Raw genomic sequence first — 27,213 nt, 5'->3', positions numbered from 1 at the left:
CAAGCTCTGCTTATCGTCTCTGTCGGGTGGAAATCCCATATGTCCAAAACTGTTAAGGATTCAAATTAAAAAAGGGCTAAAGTAGCAGATCTACAAGCTCAAATCATGTCACTTCACTCACACATCTCGAGCTTGTGGATCTTCTACTTTTGGTGCTTTTGTGTGACACTGTATCAGTGATGTAAATAGGTCCCATTTGGCCTTTAGTGTGGTCACCTTTTTGAGGGCACAAGGCCAAGTGCCAGGGCATGAAGGCCATCAATTAAAACAATGATTTTAAGTCCCCGCGTCCCGGTCATCATTATTTTAGCTTAAAAGGTTAAGGATGATTAAAAAAATAATAATTTAAAGGCGAACATGTATATCCCTATGTTTCTGTTCTGCCTCGTCTGTATTTGTTCTGATTGGCATTGTGGGGGTGCAGGACTGAGGAATCTGGAGATAAGTCAAGTGTAAAAAGCATTTTGTACACTTTTGTGCTTATGAACATTTACCACGTTATGTCCGCATTGCTACAGAAATGAACTAGACAAAGTGCCAATCGGCACAGGTCTCCACCAGGGCAGGTCAGGTTGTGGCCTCATGGTAGCGCTATAACAGGCTGTTGAGGAAGATTTGGGCCGGAGGTTGGTGTTCGAGGGATGCAGGTACAATGTTTTTCCATGTGTGCATACATAAGTTGTATACAGATCGATGCAGTTATAGCTAAAAACAGGAATTGGCCTGTTATAGCGCCACCGTGAGGCTGATTTTGAGGAAAGAATTGTGGCATGTCGTCCTCGGCCTAGTGAAAATGTGCGTGTATAATTTAACGGAAATTGCACACTGTGTTTGTGATTTGTGGCCTTTTTTCGAAATGGACGAATCGTGTGAGCTTTGGAAGCCAATCTTAGCCAATCAGGATGGAAGATGGGAAATGGTGCCGCTCCGTGTTGATCACATGACTATGGAGATAGTGTATACCGTTTAGGGGTGCAACGGTTCAGTTAGACCACGGTTCGGTTCGAACCTCGGTATGGGGGCCACGGTTTCGGTTCGGTTTCGGTACAGTAAAATAAAAAAATCACACATTTGTGAAGTGAGTGGTGCAACTCTGTGTGGGGGTTCCCGGGGGGGGGGGGGGGGGCAGGCCGGTTCCGAAATGCCGCCCCGTGTCCGAAACGGCTGAGAAATGACAGAGTTCTGTGTGCCGGTCCCTCTACTGTACCCTCTACTGTACTGTACTGTAGCCTCCTGGCACACACAAAATCATCATATATAGGGGAGGATGGGGGAAGATGAACCACTTTTTACTTAAGTTGTCCTGGAAGCAAGGCAAAATGAGATGGCAGTCAAATCTAATGATCTACACATATTTCAGGATGTCCTCTATCAATTGAAATGATGAGTAAGCAGCTATGACAAAGGGCCATGAAAATATGACCTTTTCAAAAAAAAGAAAAAAGTGGCTCAATTTGCCCCAGGTAAGGGGTAAGTTGATCCAAAATTGAACCACATGATATTTTAATGTAAAGAGCTTAAACTTGAACAGATAATGTATTCACGTATTGAAAATAATTTAATAACAGTTTTCCCTTTTGCAAATAGTCTTATTTATCTGTTTATTTATTATTTAAACAATATAAAGACAATTAAATAAAGTTTGTTATTCAGAACCTTATAATATTTGCAATATTGTTAATACAATATAGCACATTTGCAAACATTTGCAAACATCCAAATTAAAGGTCATTCAGTATAATTTGAGTAGCTAATACTTAATACAAAAATATGAATGGTGATTCACATTAAGAAAATTGGCTCAATTTACCCCAAGGAATTGGTTCAACTTGCCCCATGGCCACTTTTTGACAAAACATGGCTAGCTTAATGCTCCAGGCTAATGTTTAGCTAAATGATTCACATGGGTTTTATACATTGGTATATCACCAACATGCATGATATATAAGTTTAGACCTGGGTGCTTTTGCTTTAATATAAAAATGATTATTCCAGAAAAGTTTATTTTTTTACTTTGACCAGCAAAAAACACTTTTTTGTGTATAAATGTACTTTCCACTTTGTCCATGTGTCTCTCATCTTCACAGTCAGGTTGAAATGGTGGGTGTGTCCTGATTTTGAGGTCACATGACAACTCATGTGTGTAGTTTTAAAGATACAGGGGGTGGTTCAACTTACCCGACAGTTCATCTTCCCCCATCCTCCCCTACAGTTAATATGTGCGTGTGTTTGTGTGTGTGTTAGGTTGCAGGTACAGGTGGAAAAACAACCATGCTGCTTTCATGCTCATACCCACACACATAAGTCCAGGGACTGGCTTGCACCAAAAAAGTTTATTTATAGCATTTTCTTTTATTCTTTTTTTAGCATATATTATTTTATTAGGCATTTCTGCCTTTTCATTATTTTAAAGGGGGGAAAAAACCTTATATTGCTATTTTAATGTGCCTCATCAATATTATGTTCAAGGGAAAAATAATGCACCTATGCACTCACACGTGGTGCAGACTCAGCACATGCAGGGAGGAGAGGAGAGCGGGGGAGAGAGGGGAGGAATTCACAGCAGAGTGCCGTGTCGCACAGAAACATTTACAAAAGTTTACAATAAAGATCTCTGCATGCGATATTATGCTTATATTATTAGAAGAAGGGTTTCTATCTACAGTCATGGATTGGACAGGAGTATTTTGTTGGGACTTTTCAGACGGAATATTCTTCTCCTGCTCCGAAAAAACAACGAGTTGTTTTTGCTCTCTCTCTCCCTTTTAGCACTCAAACAGCGAGTGCAGATGCAGAAGCAGATCTGAACAAACTCAAAAAGATGCGTGCTTAGAAGCCTGTTCATTCGAGGTTACTCCGCTGTGTGTGTGTCTCTGTGTATGACGATCAATAATTATTCCACAGAGAGGTCTTTTCAAGAAGTTGTTTAAAGACGAGGGCTGGATTCTCCTCATCATGCCGTCTCTCTCTGTGTGTGTGTGTGTGTGTCTGTGGGGGGGATAGGGGGTGGGCCGACAGAGTGCTACACTTCTGTGACCGAAAGAGTGCTAGACTTCTTAGTAGGACGGTGTGTGACCGATAGAGTGCTAGACTTCTAAGTAGGCCGGTGTGTGACCGAGAAATACATTCTTCGCAGCTGTAAGAAATTAATTAATGCAAACCGAAATAGCGCGGTTCATTAGAGCGTATTGAACCGTGCATGCCGTACCGAACGGTTCGGTTTTAAACCGAAAACCGTTGCACCCCTAATACCGATTTGCGTGAAATGTGGATAAAATCTGAAGGAGTAATAATAGAAAATGTGTTTTACATATGTCGGCCTCCTGGTGGCGCTATAAAGAGCAGATGTGAAAAATTCCAGGCAAAGGTTTTTCCTTGGCCTCTAGGGAGTTGGCATACAAAGTTATCCACAGATCCGTGCAGTTAGAGGTAAAAACACTTTTGGGCCAGTTATAGCGCCACCTTGAGTCTGAGTTGAAATTGTTCATGTGGCATTTCGTCCTGGGCCTAGTGGGAACGTGGGTGCACAATTTCAGGGAAATCACGCGATGTGTTCATGATTTGCAGCATTTTGTTTGAAACTGAGCACTCCTGTGAACTTTGGAAGCCAATCTTAACCAATCAGGATGGAGTCTGAGAAATCTGAAAGACCGGTTTCGTTGAATGGCTCTAGAGAGACTGTGTACCAATTTGCGTGATGTTTGGACAAAATCTGTAGGTGTACTGTGCAAAAACTTGTTTTGCACAAAGCGGCCTCCTGGTGGCGCTATAAAAGGCCGCTCTGGAAAGTTTGGGGCAGAGGTTCATCGTTGGCATCCAGGGAGTGTGTGTGCAAAATTTGGCATCGACCGGGTTAACGGTGGCCGAGATTAGCTGCTCACGGACACACGGACGGACGGACACACACACACACGGACGGACACACGGACGGACGTTGGTCTTAACACACAGGCTCTGTCTGTGTGACAGACGTGGAGTTCTTTTTGGGAACTATAACACGTCGCCCTTCCTCGACATGAGCTGTTTTCTACATGAGGCTACAGCTCAGCGCAATGCTGTTTCCCCCTCTGCCTAGAAGAAAGGGGGCGGGGACTTTGGGAGTGCTGAGAACTCAACAGAGTTATAAGCAAACCACACCGTCCATTGGGGTGCCTTGCAACGTGTGGTTAGCTTGTAGCCTAGATCTTTTATTTTTTGTGAACGAAACCGTCGTACTGCAGAAGTAAAAATTACGGCATAGAACTGCATATATAGAGTGTGCAGCACATTTATCGTGATGGAAACGATAACTCTAAAAATCCATATCGTGGAGACGTTGTATCGTCCCGACGATAATTATCGCCATATCGAACACCCCTACCCCCACCTCTAATTAGAAACTTAAGTAGGCCTATGTCATGTCAATTTAGTGAGCACCTTTGCACTTCCTTTATAATGTAGGCCTATCCCCTTCAAAGTAAAACCTCCTCTGCAGTGATTCTGGAACAGTGAATTGTAACTTATATTTTATTTTGAAAGGCTCAGTGGGGGAGGAAGTGGGGTAGCCTGTTTAAGGTCTCTTGACATGCCTTTTGAGAACAATGGAAAATGTTTGATGAGGCTGGGAAGGCATACAGTTTTTGATCTTATTTCATACCTTACTAGCATACTAATTTATTTCTTATTTATTTTTTAGCTATTAATTTGACCTTTTCAGTTTGATTATTCAAGTAGACTTTTGTGGAACATAATAAATAGCTTAATGCTACTTAATCTAAGCTGGTGTTGTTCAGAGTCTACTAACCTGCAGTGTGTAGATCCATGTCCATATCAAAATCAATGTCCAGCAGTTTGTTTTGTGTCTCCAGCAGAGTTTGTAGTGTCTCCATCTCTCTCTGGAAGAGGTTGACCATGAACTCTCCCACCGCGCTGAGGCGCTCCAACACAAACACTCTGACGCTAAGCTCCACACTACAAACATCAGCAGCGCCACGCTGCTGTTTGTCCACAACAAACAATATCTCCTCTCCCACCGCCGCTAGCTGTTCATTTATCTTCAGCCGTACAGACTCCATTTGACGCTTTTCACCTCCTTTAGGAGACATTTCCACCAAGCTTTCTGTTCCTACTGTAATATAGAATGTGTAATAAAGGCACAAACATCAACAATTCCCGAGAGACACGACAACATGTTTGACTTATTGTTTGTTCAATCGCCATCGCCGATTCGCCGTAATGGAAAACTAGACGCAGCCGCCCACGTTACGTTGTGCAAACAAGCACTTCCGGGTCAAAGGTTTTCCACGCATGCGCAACAAAATAATCCAGGCACTGTTGCCTTAATGCCTTTCGCCCTCTGGTGGTGGAGGTGTGTAACTGTCACAGATAGATAGATAGATAGATAGATAGATAGATAGATAGATAGATAGATAGATAGATAGATAGATAGATAGATAGATAGATAGATAGATAGATTAAACTGCCTTCGAATCTTAAAATATCTACAACCTCGTGTTGCGGTGTGACACGCTTTGAGCTTGTAGATCAGCTTTTTGCATATTTGACATTTTAAATCCGTGATTCATTGATATTAATAGGAAAAGGTACTTTGCAATTTTTCATTTTGAATACTTGAGTGTGCGTAGGCTACTTTTTCCAACACTGATGACTGGAATCCAACATCAGGGACTCAGGGAGTCTGAATTAGTACCTATGTAATAGACAGTAATTACCTAGTAATTATTACTGGCGGTTCATGAGCTGGCAGTTCATGATCTATGCCTGTTTTTCAATTGAGTGCTATAGCGCCACCCTTTGGCCAATGGTTGTGGTCTTTGTCTCTAAGCAGGGTGACATATTGCCACATTTCATGAAAAACAACTGCATGGTTTGACCTGGAGCGGTGTGTATGTATAATTCAAAATAATGGGTGATCTTCACTGATCTAATGCATTCACCATTCACATGGAATCAGGCAAAAGGTAGATGGCAAACAGCAAAACCTGCTGGACGGCACGGTAAAAATATGTAATATTTTAACATCCGTCCTGTTCCGTTTACCGTCCTGCTCCCGTCCACTAAAATGACTTGCAGCTATTTGAAGTACTATTTTAAAAGGTTTTTTTAAATAGTAAAAAATGGCAAAATAAGTTTAGGGATGAAATAGGAAATAAGTTTTGACTCTGATCTCAAAGGGCACCTACGGATGGCTGCAATTCGAAACTGGCCTCTGTAAAATCTGAATCCCCCCCACCCCCCCCCCCCCCCCCCCCCATTTCCCCTCACTGTATAATGTATCTTTTCCCTTTTTTGCTTCCTATGATGAATTCCTGTTCTGTTCTTTAGCTACATAGAAATGTCTATTTGTAGGTCTCTAAATGTTTGTATGTCTCTAAATGTTTTGATGAATTGAACAATGTGGACCTTGTTGTAAACAAGTGTAATGCTTAATTGGGTCGTCCACTCACAGTTAACAGTCTTTGTATTGAGTTTGTGCTTAAAATGTACTGTAAATTCTACAAACTGTTAATAAATATTTCAATCAATCAATCATGGGCGAGCGCTTTGGCATTGGGGGTCAGATCAACATAATATGTTGATTATTTCCATATATTATATGGAAAGAATTCTGTACTAGCTATATATGGAGCGTGACTTGAGTGTACAGGGTTTGATGAGGTCAGATCAACATATGGAATGCCAGCATGAGGTCAGTCCGTTGCTCTCCCCAGGTTGGCGGGAGGGTGTGTAGAGCCCAGGATCACATTAGATAATTGACACTGGGTGAAAAGATGGGTTACAAAATCGTGGGATAAAAATAGTAAAAAAGAAAAATACACCAGTTGTATACACAAGACTGTTGAGTTTAATTTGTCACAGTTAAATGATAAACACTAGGACGTACATCAAATTAAATGATTGTCAACCAACCCAACACGAGACGTTATCAATATCAAACACATTCATTCATTCATTCATTGTGAATCTCATTTTATGTTGTAGTCTGAAACACAAATGTCAAAAAACAATTATTAATTTTCATTATATGTGCATTAATTATGAATGCATTAATGTTTGTGAATACTATTAAACATGTTTACAATCCGAGTCATCGTCAGAACTTAGTGGTGGACAGTAACGACGTACTGTACTGTACTTTAAAGTACAGTATCTGTCCTTTACAAGTATTTAAAATACCAATATTGTACTTTGGACTCCACTACATTTCTAGGAAAAGACCAAATGTAAAGAAAAACCCCCACACACATCATGCATAAACAGATCAAAGGAGAATTCTACTAGAAGGCTTTCTTACCTTTATTTGTAGTAGTTACGTCGCTACCCAACCCCCATTGAGGGCTTATATTAGGGGAAATAGCCAATAATGCATTTTATACACAAAATAACGCCTGGACCTCTTTGGTGGGGACGTAACAACTACAAATAAAGGTAAGAAAGCCTTCTAAGCATGGAATTCTCCTTTAAATTAGTTTTTGACATTTTAGGGGGGTTATTTTATTTCAAAATGTGATCAAGCGTTATATGGTTTGTTAGTTTAGAATACTTCCATGTGTAGTGGAGTAATATCTGGAGTATCTGTACTTTGAAATAATTTATTGTATGCCATACTGTAACATTAGGACATACTTTAAAACCCCTTTTGGTGTTAGCATTATGTCATGCTTTAGCTATTGAAAAATAGCAGATCTACAAGTTCACGACAGATCTACAAGTTCGCTACGAGCTTGTAGGTCTGCTATTTTTGAAAAATCGAAGAACGGCTGACATAGAAACATAGCTGTTTAGGTTTGGGGACCTTCTGGTGAATGAGTACTTGAGTCCACCACTGTTCAAAACCAACCGATAGGTCCAACCACCGGCGTCATCTACGGGGGTGCAGAAGCGCAGCTGCACCCACTGGCATTCTGTTTTAATAGCAGAATATGCACCCACTGTCTGACTGTCCTGAATGAAATGTCACGTAGTCACATACCTTGTGCAGCGTCGGGCGCGGGCCAGATAGGTGTTGGGTCGCCGCCCATGGGCATTCAAATGCTAATAAGGTGGCTTTTGTTCTGCTGCCAGGTAGAGAGTATCTACATACATTACAGTACAGGATGCATTTCCATTTGACTACGAATCTACGATGATGAACACCGACTCTACAAGTAGCTGCCGAGGCTGACAGCACTATCTTCAGCGCCAACACAACGGCTCTTTTAAGAGCAGCTAATAGCCAGCCGCCGAGCAAAAGCCGCAAAATATGCCCGAAAATATCAACCCTACTGGAAAGAGACATTTACCTGGATCACGTACATTAAATGGTACGTCAATAAGCGACCGCCAGAAAGCGACTGCTAGCTGTTTATCATTGATCATGCTGAAATGTTGAAACAAAATACTGAAACAATTTAATGTGTTCGTTGTGAACTGAAACACTGTGTTCATTAGCAAATTGTAAATAAAGTAGGGGAGAGCCGCCAACGATGTAACACTTTGCACGTTTCATTTTTTTACTCAGAGATCCGTTTATCTACACATGTAATATTTTCAGGCAACGGACCTACACATGTCAGCTACCATAAACCACTTCAAGTTATTTTTTTTATAAAACAGGTCGGGAGTTATTAAACCGAACGTGGACGCTGTTCCAGTGTTACAATTGCTGCGCATGTCAGATTAATTGGCATGCATGATAAATGTAACAACGCTAAAAAACATCATTAAACATATCGTTTTCAGCTTAAAGCAATTATATTTCATTGAAGCAACTCCTTAGCATTGTTTTCATACCATAGACGTGATAAGAAAATGTATCAAAAATAAGGGAAATATTAAATAGTAGCCTATCGGGTGTACCAGTTTGGGCTTTTTCTTTTATTATTCTTTTTTTGGCACCCACCGCCGTTATAGGAACGTGACGCGGCTGGGTCCAACAGACAGACAGACAGACAGACGGTTCAGTAACTATTTGGATAATTAAGTAACATGTTTAAACTCTTCTTCTTCATTACATGACCTCTGAACCCCATCCAGTGGGGTCCTAACGGGCATCAAAACGAAACCACCGTGGAAAATGTCATAACGCCGCAGCAGTGCATTGTGGTCCGTGCGTGGTGGTGACATCATAAGGCAGCAGTGCATCGTGGTCCGTGGTCGTGATGTCATAAAGGCAGCAGTGCATTGTGGGTCTCTCTGTCTGTGGTGGGTGGTGGTGGTGGTGATGTCATAAAGGCAGCAGTGCATTGTGGTCCGTGGTGTGTGATGTCATAGAGGCAGCAGTGCATTGTGGACATTGACATAGAAAAGGTAGACGCCTCCTTTCGGGTATCTGGAGGTGGGGAAAGCTTCTGGGACGCACGCGGACGCGTGGCGTTCGGCAGAGTGTAGAGTAGTGACACACTTCTATCTCGCAGGGCTAAAGCGGGGCTATAGTTCTAAACATTGCTCCTATTGGCTGGAACTATCCCATTGAGACAAAGCGGGTGCCTATGGGCTATAGTTCCACACATTGCTCCTGTGGCTGGAACTATCCCATTGAGACAAAGCGGGTGCCTATGGGCTATAGTTCCACACATTGCTCCTATGGCTGGAACTATCCCATTGAGACAAAGCGGGTGCCTATGGGCTATAGTTCTAAACATTGCTCCTATTGGCTGGAACTATCCCATTGAGACAAAGCGGGTGCCTATGGGCTATAGTTCTAAACATTGCTCCTATTGGCTGGAACTATCCCATTGAGACAAAGCGGGTGCCTATGGGCTATAGTTCCACACATTGCTCCTGTGTCTGGAACTATCCCATTGAGACAAAGCGGGTGCCTATGGGCTATAGTTCCACACATTGCTCCTATTGGCTGGAACTATCCCATTGAGACAAAGCGGATGCCTATGGGCTATAGTTCCACACATTGCTCCTGTGGCTGGAACTATCCCATTGAGACAAAGCGGGTGCCTATGGGCTATAGTTCCACACATTGCTCCTGTGGCTGGAAATATCCCATTGAGACAAAGCGGGTTGCCTATGGGCTATAGTTCCAAACATTGGAACTATCCCATTGAGACAAAGCGGGGTGCTATGGGCTATAGTTCCACACATTGCTCCTATGGCCGGAACTATCCCATTGAGATAGAATGAGCACTTCCGCATTCCATTGTTACAATAATGGGAGTCAACGCTATAGTGTCGCCACTCTCTTACTACATCACTCTGTCGTTCGGCAGGCCAATCAGAGGCAATGTAAAATTTGTAAACGTTTGTTTTCTCATGCCAATCTCGATAGGCAAGACCTATACGCTCGTTTTTTTGGGGTGGGCGGAATTTGCAGGATTTTGGCGGAAGTACAGTACCGCTCAAGGAAATGAGGTTGACGCTTTAAACATCTAATCAATCAAGTGTTGTGATTGGGTCGAAAAATATAACGACACTTCCGTCTCTGCCTTCCCAGGCTTTTCTCCTCTCAGATGACGAAGGCTCGGACCGACGCATGTACCTCCTCTCAGCCAATCAGATGAGTCAGGCTTGGACCGACGCATCGTGCCTTCCGCACTTGCGCTTGACATACCCGTCGCTCCAACGGAACTGCAGCGGCCAATCACGTGGCTCCAATGAAACCGCAGCGGCCAATGAGGTCACTCCAATGAAACCACAGCAGTGGCCAATGAGGTGTCTGAGCTTTTTATACCTGTGCATTGTTGGTCTAGTCCAGAGACACGCTTCTAAACTTTAAACTCATCCATAGGAATGTCAGCCCCTGATTGGGCGGGAATGTACCTCTCAGCCAATCAGATGAAATGTCCGATCAGAATACCCAATGCACTGCCGTGATCCAAACAAAAGAAAACGACTAAAACATAAATACAAATATCTACCGTCAAATGATTTGATGTAATGAAGGGGGAAAAAAACTAAGCAAATACAAACAAACAGTCAAAACTACAAAATCATTAAAAAACAAATAAGTAGTGCAATAATATGCAACAGGAAGGTAGAGTCCATAGATTTGGTCCAAAGGTCGGAGGCTAAGCTAAACCAGTTAGCCTCCAGTTAGCAACACTGTACATATGAGCTGAACCCGCTATAGCGCCCTCTAGTGTTTCATCTTCAGTGAGGAACGTCAAACAGTAGACAGAGAGAGAGAGAGAGTTGTGTCGTGTTTTGATCTCGCTACCAAGCGGGATGCTGCCTCATGTAGTTCCAAACAGTGGAACTTCTGCATTGAGATAGAAAGAGAATTTTCCGCGTTCCATTCATAAGACTGGTTAGGACTCCTCTCGGGCGTCTCCCTATAGGGAGGTCCTCGACGCACGTCCCACTGGGAGGAGACCCCCGGGGCAGACCAAGGACCACGTCCCACTGGGAGGAGACCCCCGGGGCAGACCAAGGACCACGTCCCACTGGGAGGAGACCCCCGGGGCAGACCAAGGATCACGTCCCACTGGGAGGAGACCCCCGGGGCAGACCAAGGATCACGTCCCACTGGGAGGAGACCCCCGGGGCAGACCAAGGACCACGTCCCACTGGGAGGAGACCCCGGGGCAGACCAAGGACCACGTCCCACTGGGAGGAGACCCACGGGGCAGACCAAGGACCACGTCCCACTGGGAGGAGACCCCGGGGCAGACCAAGGACCACGTCCCACTGGGAGGAGACCCCCGGGGCAGACCAAGGACAACGTCCCACTGGGAGGAGACCCCCGGTGCAGACCAAGGACCACGTCCCACTGGGAGGAGACCCCCGGGGCAGACCAAGGACCACGTCCCACTGGGAGGAGACCCCCGGGGCAGACCAAGGACCACGTCCCACTGGGAGGAGACCCCCGGGGCAGACCAAGGACCACGTCCCACTGGGAGGAGACCCCCGGGGCAGACCAAGGACCACGTCCCACTGGGAGGAGACCCCGGGGCAGACCAAGGACCAGATGGATTATATCTCCACTGGGAGGAGACCCCGGGGCAGACCAAGGCGCAGTTGGAGGAAATACATCGACTCACTGGCCTTGGAACGTCTCAGGATCCCCCCCAGGAGGAAGTCACTAATGTTGCTCTGGAGAGGGAAGTCTGGAGCTCTCTGGTGGAGCTGTTGCCCCCGCGACCCGACTACGGATAAGCGGTTGAAGATGGATGGATTCATACAATGGGAGTCTATGCCAGTGACCCCCCCCTCTCTCTCTCTCTCACTCTCTCTCTCTCTCTCTCTCTCTCTCTCTCCCTCCCTACCGGTCTGGGTTTTAGATTTTAGATAAAACATAAGAAGTGAAATATAAGAAGTGAAACATAGAACTAAAATAGAACTGAAATGTAAGATCTGAACATCTCAGCCTTATGCAGCCTGCCATGGTTTTGTTTTAAAGGGTTCGTGACATAAAAAATTGAGTTTTTGTCATTTTTCTTTTTTTTGTTTGTTTTCTGAGCTCAATCACACCCAAAAACACATGAACTTTTAACATTCAGTAGAATTTCTGTGGTCTGGCGGTTTTCTGGCCACAAATCCTTTTATGACGTAAGGATTTGCCAGCAGATGACGTCACTGTTGAGGCCTGTTTGCCATGTGTTCATTGCAGCTCAAAAGGCTTCAGAACACACAGAGAAACCCCCCCCCAGACCACAGAACATCCACTGAATGCTCAAAGTTCAGGTTGTTGTGTTTGGGTGTAATATTGAGGTCATGAAACCTAAAAGAAAAGAAAAGAAAAGAAAAGAAAAGAAAAGAAAAAAAAGAATATGTCATGAAAACTTTAATCTTCTGTCGTCTTTTTTAACTGAACTGAAAAACAAAACTACAAAACGTTCATGTTGTGACCATGTTTGGCCAATAGGAATGCTAGATTGTAGATTTCGACCAATCAGGAATGCAGATTGTAGATTTCGACCAATCAGGAATGCAGATTGTAGGTTTTTGACATGGAAGCGTTGTTTTGGGGAGGAGCTTCAAACATCTGTGGCTGAAATGTCATTGGTGCTCCTAACTGCCACTCACAGCTAGCGGCTATAGGAGCTAACGGGAAATACAATCCTTCACCTGTGTGTGTGTGTGCGTGTGTGTGTGTGTGTGTGTGTGTGTGTGTGTGTGTGTGTGGTCTTCAGGATGACCGTCACCTGACCTCAAAGGTCACAGAGGTCAGATGAGGATCTCCACCATGTCATTGTCCACTTCCTGTTGGGTTGGGGGCGGAGCCTGTTGGGGGTGGGACTGAACGGGAGCCCGCCTCTCCAGAGTACTGCTGTGGAACCCTGGGATGTCTAGAAACACACACGCACACACACATACACACACACGCACACACACACACACACACGCACACACGCACGCACGCACGCACACACACACACGAACTAGGTAAACATCACTAGTTAACAGCACAACGTGCAACAACAACGTCATCCAGGCACTAGTGATATCCCACCTTGACTATTGTCCAGTTGTGTGGTCCAATGCAGCTAAAAAGGACCTGCGTAAATTACAAATAGCCCAGAATAAGGCAGCTCGCCTTGCCCTGAACTGCAATACTAGATCTAGTACAGTGTACACTGTTAAATCATCAGAAGCTGTCATGGCTGTTGGTGGAGCAGAGATTAGCTGCCAGTCTGGCTGGATTTTTTAGGAACATTTGTTCAAATAAAAAACCAAAATGCTTATATAAAAATATTCATTATACCAGCGATAGACATATACATAATACCAGACATGTTGCAATGGGTCGATTTACAGTGCCTAAGCCAAGAACTGAAGCAATGAAGAATACAGTCATGTACAGGGCAATGACTTTCTGGAACTCTCTACCAGTATGCATTACAGAAATTAAGGGTAAAAGGCATTTTAAGAAAAGACTGAAGGACTTTTTATATATATGGTAAATTGTAATTCTGTTTATTTTAATGTAATCTAGAGTGAATGCACGGTTGTTGCATGGTTGTTATGCTTTAATTTATTTATTTTGTGATATCTGTAATGTTGTTCTTATTTCAATTTTTGTATGTATAATACTCTGTGAGGACCCCAGGAAGAATTGCTGTTGCCAGGTGTAACAGCTAATGGGGATCCTAAATAAACTAAATAAAAAAATGTTTCAGTCAAAACAATCTGTGGTCAACAGCAGGGGTACAACAGGCAACTTTGACGATGGAGAGGGCCACTATATATTCCCACACTCACTCAGCCTTTTCAAATTATAGTTAAGTTAACTTCATGAAGTATGCTGAGAGCGTGCTCGTGAAATATGTCACAACGGCAAAAAAACTACAACGGCATTCAATTTCAAACGCTCTTAGATGCTCCAGAGCTTTCTTCACCTTTTGTAAATGTTTATAGTCATGGAATATTATCAGAATAATGTCAAATCTTAAAGGACCACTTCACCACTTTTCAACCTATCTTCATATAATAGGTCCTCACTAATAATCATGATAAAATGGCACGATTCTTTTCTACTCAGTCTGTGTCTCATAGGAGGGCTGTGGGCAGTTTAGAAACCGTCTTCCAGTGACATCATCATTAGGCAGATTTTTTTTTAAACAAGATTTTTTGACAAAAATATTTAGATTTCCATTATCGTGAGAACGATGGCTTCCATTTTCGCATTGCAACTTTTCAGGACTAGGAAGCCTGCAGTTTCTATTAGCTTGTATTCCCCATCGATGATGTCACTGGAAGACGGTTTCTGAACTGCCCGCAGCCCTCCTATGAGACACAGGCCGAGTAGAAGTAAATCATGCTTTTTTATCATGATTATTAGTGAGGACCTATTATATGAAGATAGGTTGAAAAGTGGTGAAGTGGTCCTTTAACAAGAATTGTCTTCACCAATGTGTTTGTAAAGGTGTCTAATAACATGTCCCACATTGGTTTCTATTCAACCACCCTATAGGGGAATGTTTGACAGCTGCTGAAAGTTGGGGTACCATCAACAACCAATAATTATGTTGGCAAAATGTTCTAAATTTCATTATGCTTTAAGTAGCATGTGATGTGTCAAACTATAGGGTGTTTTCATGATTATGAACCCATTCCAAGCATTCGTTTTGCACCAAAAACCCTCCTTTGGTAAAAAAAAAAAAGATGGCCATAGCCGTCATCACAAAATGATGAGGTTAGCTCATTTTGGCACATTTGGATTTGGGCAAGTATTTTTAGTTTCTTTATTATTATTACCATTAGTTTATTCACTCTGCTTTCTGTTGTCCATTGACTCTGAAAATAAAACTGAACTGAACTGAACTTAATGTTTAATAATTAGTATTTGAGGTAGTGTTAGTATTTACTGACCCGTGAGGTGGTCAGGGTTAGTATTTATCTACTGACCTGTGAGGCGGTCAGGGTTAGTATTTATCTACTGACCTGTGAGGCGGTCAGGGTTGTAGTATTTATCTACTGACCTGTGAGGCGGTCAGGGTTATAGTATTTATCTACTGACCTGTGAGGCGGTCAGGGTTATAGTATTTATCTACTGACCTGTGAGGTGGTCAGGGTTATAGTATTTATCTACTGACCTGCGAGGCGGTCAGGAACATAGACGGGGCTGGGAGAGGAGAGGCGAGCGGGCAGCGTCATGCTGCTCTGCTTGCTGCTGCAGTCAGCAGCGGCGCTGCTCTGCGGCGGCGGCAGCTGGCTGCTGCTCTTGTCCGTCTGCGTGCAGCTGTCGCGGCTGCCCGTCTTGGAGTGTCCGGCGGAGGACGTGAGGACGGGCGTGGACGACAGGGCGGACGCCATCATGGCCGACATGGGCGTGGAGGGCAGGACGGGAGACGGAGACGAGGAGATGGAGCCCGTCCGCAGGGAGTCGGTGCGGAACTCTGGACCCAACAGGAGCCCTGAGGGAGAACAACAATGTCGTCTAAGTAAACCACAGAACTCTGGACCCAACATGAGCCCTGATGGAGAACAACATGATATGAACTCTGGACCCAACAGGAGCCCTGATGGAGAACAACAATGATATGAACTCTGGACCCAACAGGAGCCCTGATGGAGAACAACAATGATATGAACTCTGGACCCAACAGGAGCCCTGATGGAGAACAACAATGATATGAACTCTGGACCCAACAGGAGCCCTGAGGGAGAACAACAATGTCGTCTAAGTAAACCACAGAACTCTGGACCCAACATGAGCCCTGATGGAGAACAACATGATATGAACTCTGGACCCAACAGGAGCCCTGATGGAGAACAACAATGATATGAACTCTGGACCCAACAGGAGCCCTGATGGAGAACAACAATGATATGAACTCTGGACCCAACAGGAGCCCTGATGGAGAACAACAATGATATGAACTCTGGACCCAACAGGAGCCCTGATGGAGAACAACAATGATATGAACTCTGGACCCAACAGGAGCCCTGATGGAGAACAACAATGATATGAACTCTGGACCCAACAGGAGCCCTGATGGAGAACAACATGATATGAACTCTGGACCCAACAGGAGCCCTGATGGAGAACAACAATGATATGAACTCTGGACCCAACAGGAGCCCTGATGGAGAACAACAATGATATGAACTCTGGACCCAACAGGAGCCCTGAGGGAGTAAATCACAGAACTCTGTCAGTGGTAAGGTAAGCTAAGGTAAGGTAAATCAAAACAAATAGTACAATAATTAAATGAAATAAAACAAGAGCAACACATGGATCAACAATAAAACGAAAACACAATGACAGAGTAATAATACAAATATATATATATATATATATATATATATATATATATATATATATATATATATAAACATGCAGTACCATATAGACAATATTACAGACAAAAGTGCTTTTGAAACAAATGGGTTTTTAGAAGCTTTTTGAACGTCTCGACAGATTCTGCCCTCCTTGAGTCCTTAGGGAAAGGGGTAATTCATCCCATAGGGAAGGGGCTACAACTTCAAAAGCTCTATCGCCTTTTGTTCTCAGTCTCGTATTAGGAACTTTGAGCAGGTCTTTACCTGAAGACCTCAGTGTTCTCACATTTGATATGGGGGAATAATAGTTCAGTTATATACATGGGAGACAGCCCATGGAGAGCTTTAAAAGTGATTAATAAAAATTTAAAAACGATTCTGCAGTCAATTGGAAGCCAGTGTAAAGCAGCAAGCACAGGGGTGATATGAGACTGGTAATCCAGTCGCAGTGTGCCGCGGGTTCGACTCCCGAGCCCGACACGGCCTTTACTGCATGTCATCCCCCCATCTCTCTCTCCCGTTTCCTGTCAGCCTACTGTCTGTCCCTTCAAAAACCAATAAAAGGCGTAAGCCGCAAAAAAATATCTTAAAGAAAATAAAAAAATAGTCCAGCCGGGAAGAAATAAAAGCATGAATGAGTTGTTCCAGATCTCGAGGGGTTAAAAGCGACTTGATTTTGGAAATGTTTCTTAGCTGAAAGAAACAGGTTTGAACCGCTTTTTTATGTGGCTCGAAATTAATTTGCTGGTCAAATAACACTCCTAGGTTTTTTTAAACTTTTGTGAAGTGTGCTGATGAAGGACCCAGGGACTGCTTTATGTCATCAGTGGTTCTCAAACTATTTCATGTCAAGGGCCCGCTGTCTGCCATCTAAAAATATGTTGTTCCAGGGACCCCTCCCCCAGTAGCAAAGATATGAGTTAAAAACCTTTGCTGGGAAAGAATATATATTCAAAGATTTGCGGCACATTTTCACAATAAAAAAGAATAATAGCATATTATATGCCGCGCGCTACGAACTTGTAGGTCCGCTATTTTTTTAAACTGTCAGGATTTAAGGCATTTTTAGAATCTGATCTCAGGTCAAAATGCGTTAAAGAACCACCATTCTTCTGTGCGTTAGAATCTGATCTCAGGTCAAAATGTGTTAAAGAACCACCAATCTTCTGTGCGTTAGAATCTGATCTCAGGTCAGAATGCGTTAAAGAACCACCATTCTTCTGTGCGTTAGAATCTGATCTCAGGTCAGAATGCGTTAAAGAACCACCATTCTTCTGTGCGTTAGAATCTGATCTCAGGTCAGAATGGGTTAAAGGGGAGTTCCGCACAAGCTGTTTTCCTTCCTGCTTAAAGCATAACTCACCCAGACTGCCCTTCCAGCCGGAGGAGTCGTTGCGGCGTTCCTCGGTGATGGGCGAGCTGCTCAGCAGACCCATGCTGTGGTGGGAGGACAGCAGGATGGAGCTGTCCCCCCCCACCCCCCCCACCCCCCCGGCCTGGGCGCCGCTGGGCGAGCCGCTCCTCAGGCCCTGCAGGGTGTGGTGGGACAGCAGCAGGGCGTTGGGCGAGCTGCTCAGACCCAGGCTGTGGGACAGGAGGCCCCCAGAGCCCCCGCCTCCCCCGCCCCCTCCTCCCCCCGTGGCGTTGGAGATGGACATGAGGGACTTGGAGGGCCGCATGGCCGAGGCCCCACCCAGGCCGCGGTCGCCGAGGCCCCGCTCGCCGCCGAGGCCGTCCGCCTTGCTGGGATCCTTGCGGCTGCGCTGGTGGAGCACCTTGATCATAGCGTCCTTCTCTATGATCTGAGCATGGAGGTTCTTTATCCTACAGGGAGGGGGGGGGAGGGGGGAGGGACAGACAGACAGACAGACAGACAGACAGACAGACAGACAGACAGACAGACAGACAGACAGACAGACAGACAGACAGACAGACAGAGAGAGAGAGAGATATGACAGACAGACAGACATTTGAGATTTTGTTCGATTTGAGATTTGTTCGATTCGATTTGTTCGATTTGAGATTTGTTCGATTTGAGATTTGTTCGATTTGAGATTTTGTTCGATTTGAGATTTGTTCGATTCAATTTGTCCGATTTGAGATTTGTTCGATTTGAGATTTTGTTCGATTTGAGATTTGTTCGATTCGATTTGTTCGATTTGAGATTTGTTCGATTTGAGATTTGAGATTTTTGCAATTTTGCAACTTTGCAATTCACCCTTTGTCAGCCTTCAGTAGTATTATGAAGTATGGTACAAGTTTCTATCTATAAAATAAATACAGTTTTATCGATTTAGAATTATTCTGTATTCCTTTTTAGTTTCTCAAAGAATAAATCATCGATATCCGATGAAAAAAAAGGTATATAAACAGAAATAAAATGTTTTTTCCTATTTTTTTTCTATTTTTTTTCATATTTCTTTCCCTATTTTTTTCCATTTCTTTTTCCATTTTGTGTGTGTGTGTGTGTGTGTGTGTGTGTGTGTGTGTGTGTGTGTGTGTGTGTGTGTGTGTGTGTGTGTGTGTGTGCGTGTGCGTGTGTGTGTGCGTGTGTGTGTGTGCGTGTGCGCTACCTGCTCTCCATGTCCATGCACCTCCTGTTGGCCATGAGGATCTCCTCCTCTTCCTTCTGGATCCGCGCCTCCACCGAGATGTCATAGCTACTGCTGGAGGAGTGGCTGATCACCGACGACATGGACGTATCCCTGGAGACCAGATCATATTATATACAGAAACGCATCACCTTTCCCCTCACTGTATATGTTTCTTTTCCCTTTTTGCCTCCTTCATGATGAATTCCTGTTCTGTTCTTTAAAGATGGAGTGCCGTGATTTTTTTCCACACTTAAACATGATCCTCAGGTGTATTTAGGTGTATATGAGGTATAATTTTTTCAAAAAAGTGTACAGTATTTGTTAAAATGATGGTTTTATGTGGACACACCCACCAGTGCATTAGGTATGCGTGAGTTTAACCTTAGCACCACCCACCTTATCCAGCCCCCCGCCTCCTACTTTAAGACCACCCACCTGTCATAGTCCCTCCCCCTTCTTACAAAAGGACTGCCCATGGCTCCGCCCATGTGTTTACAAATATAAAATGGCAGAGGGAGGACAGATTGGTGAGGTTCAGCCATATATGTTTGAACCAGATTCTGGTTCAGATGAAGAGGATGATGTACAACTGGTCCACCACAACCGCCAAAATGTGGACCCATCTGAATGGTAAGAAATGTTAACAGCTAACAATGTTAAACCTCATTATATAGATGTTTGATAAAGCTGGATCCATTAGCTTTCACAAATTCTGGCAATGGATACTACTAATGCCATTCCTTTGTCCATAAAGGTGTTCATGTGGTCACTGCCAAGCCATGGGAACAGAAGAGGAGAACATATGTTGTCAGGAGATACCACAGGTATTATTTACTGGTTCCTGTTTGTAAAAGGACAATTTGTCACAGGTCTGCATGATGCATCTTGTCCTAGAGATGATGCACTGCATAATATACACAATGTTATAGAATAGGATTAAAATATGGTCTTCACTGTCTTCCCTAAATGTATGAAGGTTATGGCTAAATTGAACCAGCTACTATTACCTCCAAGGTGCATGTCCCTACACCCTGGGTTGGAGCCGGTATGCCTCAACCCATTTTCTTTAGAAAATGCCCTCCAGGTGTACAGGGCATTCAATGGACCCCTTGATGACGTAAAAGGAATGAGAAGGTAAGAATCACACAGAATATGATGATACACCTTTTATTGATGCCCATGGGAGGATGATACCTAATCATAACAGCAACAGCAGTGACTATGAAAAACAAAAACAAATCAAAACAAACTGTCAAAAACAAACAGACATCTAGTGCCCATGCAGACTTTCTTACCCCTACCTAATCCTGGTTTCTGGTTTGCTATCTAACAGACAACCGTTTTCCCCAGGCGCTGCAGGTATTTGGCATACAGGTGCTTCACAAGCTGGATCTATGGGTATTTGGGAGAGGGAAACCGTAAGGTCGCCCCATCATGTGTGGCCTGCCGGGTCCGGGCTGCATACCCTGATGACGACGGGGAGTATGTGGGATTCAGACCCTACCTCGGCTGAACCTTGACACCACTCCTGTCGAGGTAATAGTGTCCTTGTCTGGCCTGTCGTATGTGGAATTCAGGGGGGGTGGGATGCGCAGCTCAAGCAGCTTGGCTGTAAATGTTCTTGGGTCCTTCACTACCTCATCAAAAAGAATCCCCATTAGGTTTTGGACATATTCTGTAAACATATACAACACCTGTTTAGTTATTTACACTTCTAGCCCATTCCCTCTGAAACTTTTGTTATGTACAACCAATACATATTTGGACAGACTTACTCAATGTTGGCCTCTTCTTTGTTGGTCTTATAGAGTATTTCCCCTTCTTTAATTTTGGGTACCAGATCTGGTATTGCGCTTCACCGTTCCTCAGTAGTGGCTCTCGTCTCTTGTTTTCATTCTGGTGCATGGCTGCAAGGTACAGCCTGGAAGGAAAAATTAAATGTTCAAACATTTTATATTGTACCTACAATAAGTGATTGCACTACTTCATTACCAATACCTGCACAGCATCCCTCTGAATCCAAACACCACATTTTTGGGTGCGAATCTCAAAATGAGGGAATGAAATCCCTCAATCTCCGATGTCTGATGGAGAGGGCTCAGCCTAGCCACATCCTTCAGAAGTCTTTTATTTTGGATGATGTCCCTCAGTTTTGCTGATGGTTTAGTTCCTTGAAAGCAAAGGAATAAAACAATATATAATCAGTTTAGAATGTATATCCTACATATGCTTGCCTTCATAATAATAAAAAAAATGAAACATACCAGATTTCAACCACTTCTTTGAGCGTCTTTTTATTCGCCGGTGCAAACATTTAGGGAAGAGGACGTTTCCATGTTTGTGTTTGTTGTGGATGTGGTTCAGTAGAGAAGTCCACTTTGCAATTGTGACATCACCAGAAGGAGATCGATGGGTTGACCAGTACAGGTGGTTGACAACACTTTGTTGCCATTTCTGGATCATCTCGCACCCCTTCTCCTTCCCTAGTTTCTCCACCTTCCGTGAGACAGCTGGGAATAGAGCGGAATGAAATAGAAGAACATGTTTTATAGTATGTGTAGTAGAGTAAGTAGTAAGTATAAGCAATACGTTTATTTTTATCATATTGATATACCTTTTGCAACATGCCACACGTCATAGTAGTGTGTAATTTTCGACTTCTTCTCTCTCAGGTATTTATTGACCTGTAAGTGTCTGTCCGTGATGAAGGTGTGGATCTTGACACCAGAGTCCTCGATACATTTCAAGCTGCGGACCAGGCCCTCCAACTCCATGTTGTTCGAATGGCGGACTTCATTACTCTGGGAAGACAATAATTGTATCCACCTTGTTACTGTAATTACATACAACACAATATGCAATCATGTATTTCACCTGCTGAATAAAATCTCACCTGCACCAGCTGAACATCGATGACATTGCCATTTTCTATGTCCATGACTGTGTACGACCCATACTTGGCATTGTGTCCTGGACTGTCCGCCCTCATGTCCCCTCCCAGGGTGACACCATTCTTTGCTTTCATTATTAGCAGAAGGCCAGTCTGGATGTTCTTCCATGTTGAATAAATACACGGGTCCAGGTAGTTCCGTACATGCCTGTGGTATGTGGTTTTACCAATGGTCTTTAGCTTGAGAGCAGTCAGGACCTAATGCATGGATTTAATATTGAGAAATTTGAGAAACATTGAGAACCCTGAGAAGTCCTGGAGATTTACATATGTACAGTAAATGTGTTAACCACCTTGTTCACGTGCGTAAAAGACGAGCCTGTGAATGAAATGGCAGCAGACAACTGGAGATTCCCTGCTGGAGTACTCCCAATCATTGGCTGGCTGTCCCACCTGCGGTGGAATTCACATCTTGGACAGCTTTGCTGAACGGACAGATATGTTCCACGCACTGTTGTCTTCACCTTACAGGTGCATGCACAGACAGGACACTGATAAAAGAGACTCAGCAGACAATCTTCGTACACAAGATATTTTGGGATGTCCTTGATGTTGTACTGTGGTTGCGCACTGTGCAGGGAGAAGCAAAACATATACCAGTCAAGACAGTATGCAGTTTCATTATACTTTTCAAATAAGTATCATACTTTACAGCATCCCACACAGTGAGTGAGTGGCAAGTAAATTAGTGAGGTGAGACAGACAGACACTGACTGAGAAAGAAAGACAGGCATAAGAGACATGCAAGTGAGCAGATAACTGATATATTTTGGTGACTACAAGAACTCACATGGTAATGGGTGAGCCACCCAAACTGGACACACTTGGGCTGTATGTGACATCTGTATCAATTGGGTTGTATGATGTGTCTGTAGTATAGCCTGCTGAATCTGGACAAGGAGCTACAAGACATGCCCTCTTCATTGGTGGGGGGCCATCATCTGTAGGGGCGGCCGTAGCCACTCCAACTGATTTATTGGGGAATTTCACCTGGAGACCTACATTAGACATGGAAATGATGTGTCAACACTTTATGATCAGAATGGAAGAATAGATGTGTATAATTATTGCAGAGATAGCTGCACACCTTTGCTTCTCATGCATTTCCCCAAAGTTCCCTCTGACAGCTGGGTACCCATAGTCCTTACAGCCCGTCTAGTTGTCTGGACACCGACTGTACAGCAACACTGCTCTGGACAGACAGGTAATTCCTAAATAGGAATAGGGATTAGTTGCAATTGGTATAATTGTGTGCAAAACAATGACTACGGTATATCCATTGCAGGGGCATCATCCTTATAGCACCACTGCACAGTGCACACATTTTACTACAATATGTGTATTCCTTCAACCTGACATTCCCATTTAACTAGGCTATGTATCTTTTCATAACCTACATCCCCTTACTTGGAAATATAAATGTAAGCTCTCATATTAATGTGCATTAGAGCCAACTCCACAGTGTCCTCCCTTTATAACAGATCAAACAGATAATAATAATAATAATTATTATTATTATTATTATTATTATTGACAGTCACTTTATGTTATGTAGATGTAGCTATCCTAGCTCTGACCCTGGCTGATATGTCTCCAATTGGTCCCACCCACGTCAGTAGGTTGTGACGGTTTAATGTAAAATTATTAGTCTGAACATCGTATGAAAAATCTAAAGGCAGTCACGGTAATCTACATGTGTCTGTTGTCCAGACGGGCTGAAAAAACACATCGACGGGCTGAAACAACCGGTTAAAACGTTTAGTTATTTGGCAAACTGCGTTGAATTAACATAGAGGCTCGTCCCCGATCAAACACCTCCATGGTAAACGCGGCGATGCGTCATTGCGCCGCATGCGCGTTCACAACCAGGAAAGCCTGTGCACGTTGGATTCAACACATAGCGGCATAACAACCCGTTTAAAAAGTGTTCTTCAACGCATTAATTCATTTCTTCAGTCCGTCGTAACAACAGACATCTGTAGGTCGCCGCGACTACCATTACAGTTTCGATACGATGTTCAGAAGTGATCTTAAGAGAAGAGAAACAAAATCTCGCAACGAAAGCGTGGGAGGTGTCAGACACAAGGCGATACTGCAGTGACGTGCAGTCAAACCGAAACATGTTCAATTTTATTTAGCCAGAGAGAAGTTTAACTTACTGGTAATACTCGGGTGCTGCTGCTTTCTGGATCCCCACGATAAATCGTTGGGACAGCGCCTGGCTTCAGCAATTTCTTTTTAGCAAATCCCAAATGAACTTGTTGTAAGTTGGTGAAGCAGTCATTAGTGAAATGTGAACTACACACGCGAAGTCTCGAAGAGATTGTTAAGGGAATCACCCTGTCTTTATAAATAAAATTAAGCCATTGATCACGCCTGCTGTCAGATGGTAATGTGTGAAATGACTTTTTGACAGCTGTCACACAGTTTGGTACAGAGCACCCTGCTACCGCCATGTTCAAATGCACATGTGTATGACGCCAGCTCCGCCCACAGAGGTTGGCATATTTAAAAAAAATGATAATGAGGAGGAGGTGCGTCGTTGCGTGCAATATTTGTACGTCACACTATCCGTGTTTACTTCATTGGCCCGTTTGACCGTCAAGGGTTCAGCCTCCAGGAAGAAACCCTAAATACAAAGTTATTACACCATTGCTCATAAAAACGTCTCCAGGGTGTCTAATGAAGTACTGTCACCTCATAGACACATGAAAAGCTGGAAAAATACAAAAATTGTGGCACTCCATCTTTAACTATATAGAAGTGTCTATTTGTACGTTTCTAAATGTTTTGATGAATTGAACATGGTGGACCCTGTTGTAAACAAGTGTAATGCTTAATTGGGTCGCCCACTCACAGTTAACAGTCTTTGTATTGAGTTTGTGCTTGAAATGTACTGTAATTCTACAAACTGTTAATAAATATTTCAATCAATCGCGCAAATTCCAGCTTTTCACCAGAGGAGAAAAACGTTTTTTCTTTTTTTCCCCCTAAAAATGAGTTTATAGCACAGGCAGACTCTTCACATACTAGAGCATGTCTGAAATAAGTGTCAGAGCTGAAATGTAAATATTAAATAAATGCTTAAACATGTAGCTATAGGTGTAATGTTAGAGACCACAAAAGACATGTAAATATGAAATAAATGCTTAAACATGTAGCTAGGTGTAATGTTAGAGTCCACAGAAGACATGTAAATATGAAATAAATGCTTAAACATGTAGCTAGGTGTAATGTTAGAGTCAACAGAAGACATGTAAATATGAAATAAATGCTTAAACATGTAGCTATAGGTGTAATGTTGTTAGAGACCACAGAAGACATGTAAATATGAAATAAATGCTTAAACATGTAGCTAGTGTAATGTTAGAGTCCACAGAAGACATGTAAATATGAAATAAATGCTTAAACATGTAGCTAGGTGTAATGTTAGAGTCAACAGAAGACATGTAAATATGAAATAAATGCTTAATGTAGCTATAGGTGTAATGTTAGAGACCACAGAAGACATGTCAATATGAAATAAATGCTTAAACATGTAGCTAGTGTAATGTTAGAGTCCACAGAAGACATGTAAATATGAAATAAATGCTTAAACATGTAGCTAGGTGTAATGTTAGAGACCACAGAAGACATGTAAATATGAAATAAATGCTTAAACATGTAGCTAGGTGTAATGTTAGAGACCACAGAAGACATGTACATAATAAATGCTTAAACATGTAGCTAGGTGTAATGTTAGAGACCACAGAAGACATGTAAATATGAAATAAATGCTTAAACATGTAGCTAGGTGTAATGTTAGAGACCACAGAAGACATGTAAATATGAAATAAATGCTTAAACATGTAGCTATAGGTGTAATGTTAGAGACCACAGAAGTGAACCTTTCAAGACTGTTTTCTAAACTCGCTGTTTCTCTGCAAGACATTACTCTATAAACCATATCTCCAAAACTGAACAACCAATATGTCAAATTTGAAGCTATGATTCCCTGCTTTCATATGACATGAAAAAATGAAGATTAAAAAAAATCCAATGGCAGTCCCTCAGTCAAATTTAGGTACAAATAATATCCATCAATGAACCCATTTAGACCTCTGCTAGACTGTTTTGACCAATACACAAAGAAGGTCACACATTACTCCTGTGCTTGCGGCCTTGCATTGGCTACCAATCGACTCCAGAATTCAATTTAACCCATTCTGACCTGAGATCAGATTCATACGAGGTTTCCACTGGACACACACTGGTCTGATTAACCCCATTCTGACCTGAGATCAGATTTTAAAAAATGTCAGTCGTTCTTCGTGTTTTTCAAAAATAGCAGACCTACAAGCTCGTATCGCGCCACTCGGTGGCGCGATACGAGCTTGTAGATATGCTATTTTTCAATAGCTAAAGCATGACATGATGCTGACACCAAAATGGGTGCCCGTTCAGAATGGGTTAAAATGTATTAATTACTTATAAATCTCTTCATGGGCTGGGCCCAATTCATTTAAGTGAACTGGTGCACCCCAAGGTGAATATGAGACACCTTAGGTCTTCAGACAAAGGTTTTCTCATTATCCCCTAAAGCCACTAAGCTGCGAACCAAAGGAGATCGAGCTTACACATTTGTTGCTCCTACGCTGTGGAATAATTTACCGCTCTGCTTGAGAAACGCTGTAACACTTTACAATAACGACCTGTTATAAAGCATTTATAAACATTCATAAGCAGTTTGTAGATGAGTAATAATCATGAACAGACTGTTTGTTGACATCCGTAAATGTTTACCTAAACATTTATAACTATGTGAATAGTTTACTACTTACTACAAGTAAGACGCGCAAACGTGTGAAGCGAACGCAGCTCGTGTGTGTGTGGTTGTGTGTGTGTGTGTGTGCTACAGCTGCGCCCTGTGTGTGTGTGTGTGTGTGCGTGCGTGCGTGCGTGCCACAGCTGCGCCCTCTGGTGGCGGGCCGGTGGTGTAACAGCGTGACACCACACAGCGTGACACACACACAC

At 43.1% G+C, this 27,213-nt stretch overlaps 1 protein-coding gene across 1 annotated transcript in view; it reads right to left on the bottom strand.

Annotated features, from left to right (window-relative positions):
• Positions 1–13,098: 13,098 nt before the first annotated feature.
• LOC310856318 (angiomotin-like) overlaps positions 13,099–27,213 on the bottom strand; it is a gene marked incomplete at both ends in the record, with an annotated part of 40,917 nt that continues 26,802 nt past the window's right edge. The window contains 5 exons of the mRNA XM_083761679.1: positions 13,099–13,220; positions 15,468–15,788; positions 18,020–18,075; positions 18,205–18,480; positions 19,230–19,361. Coding sequence (XP_083617805.1) covers positions 13,099–13,220; positions 15,468–15,788; positions 18,020–18,075; positions 18,205–18,480; positions 19,230–19,361 — 907 coding nt within the window. The remainder of the gene's footprint in view (positions 13,221–15,467; positions 15,789–18,019; positions 18,076–18,204; positions 18,481–19,229; positions 19,362–27,213) is intronic.

Source organism: Protomyctophum parallelum (assembly GCF_964188405.1).
Source record: "Protomyctophum parallelum genome assembly, chromosome: 1".
Classification (NCBI taxonomy): domain Eukaryota; kingdom Metazoa; phylum Chordata; class Actinopteri; order Myctophiformes; family Myctophidae; genus Protomyctophum; species Protomyctophum parallelum.
Note: the sequence above shows the minus strand (reverse complement) of the source record. Positions and strands in the feature narration are given on the sequence as shown.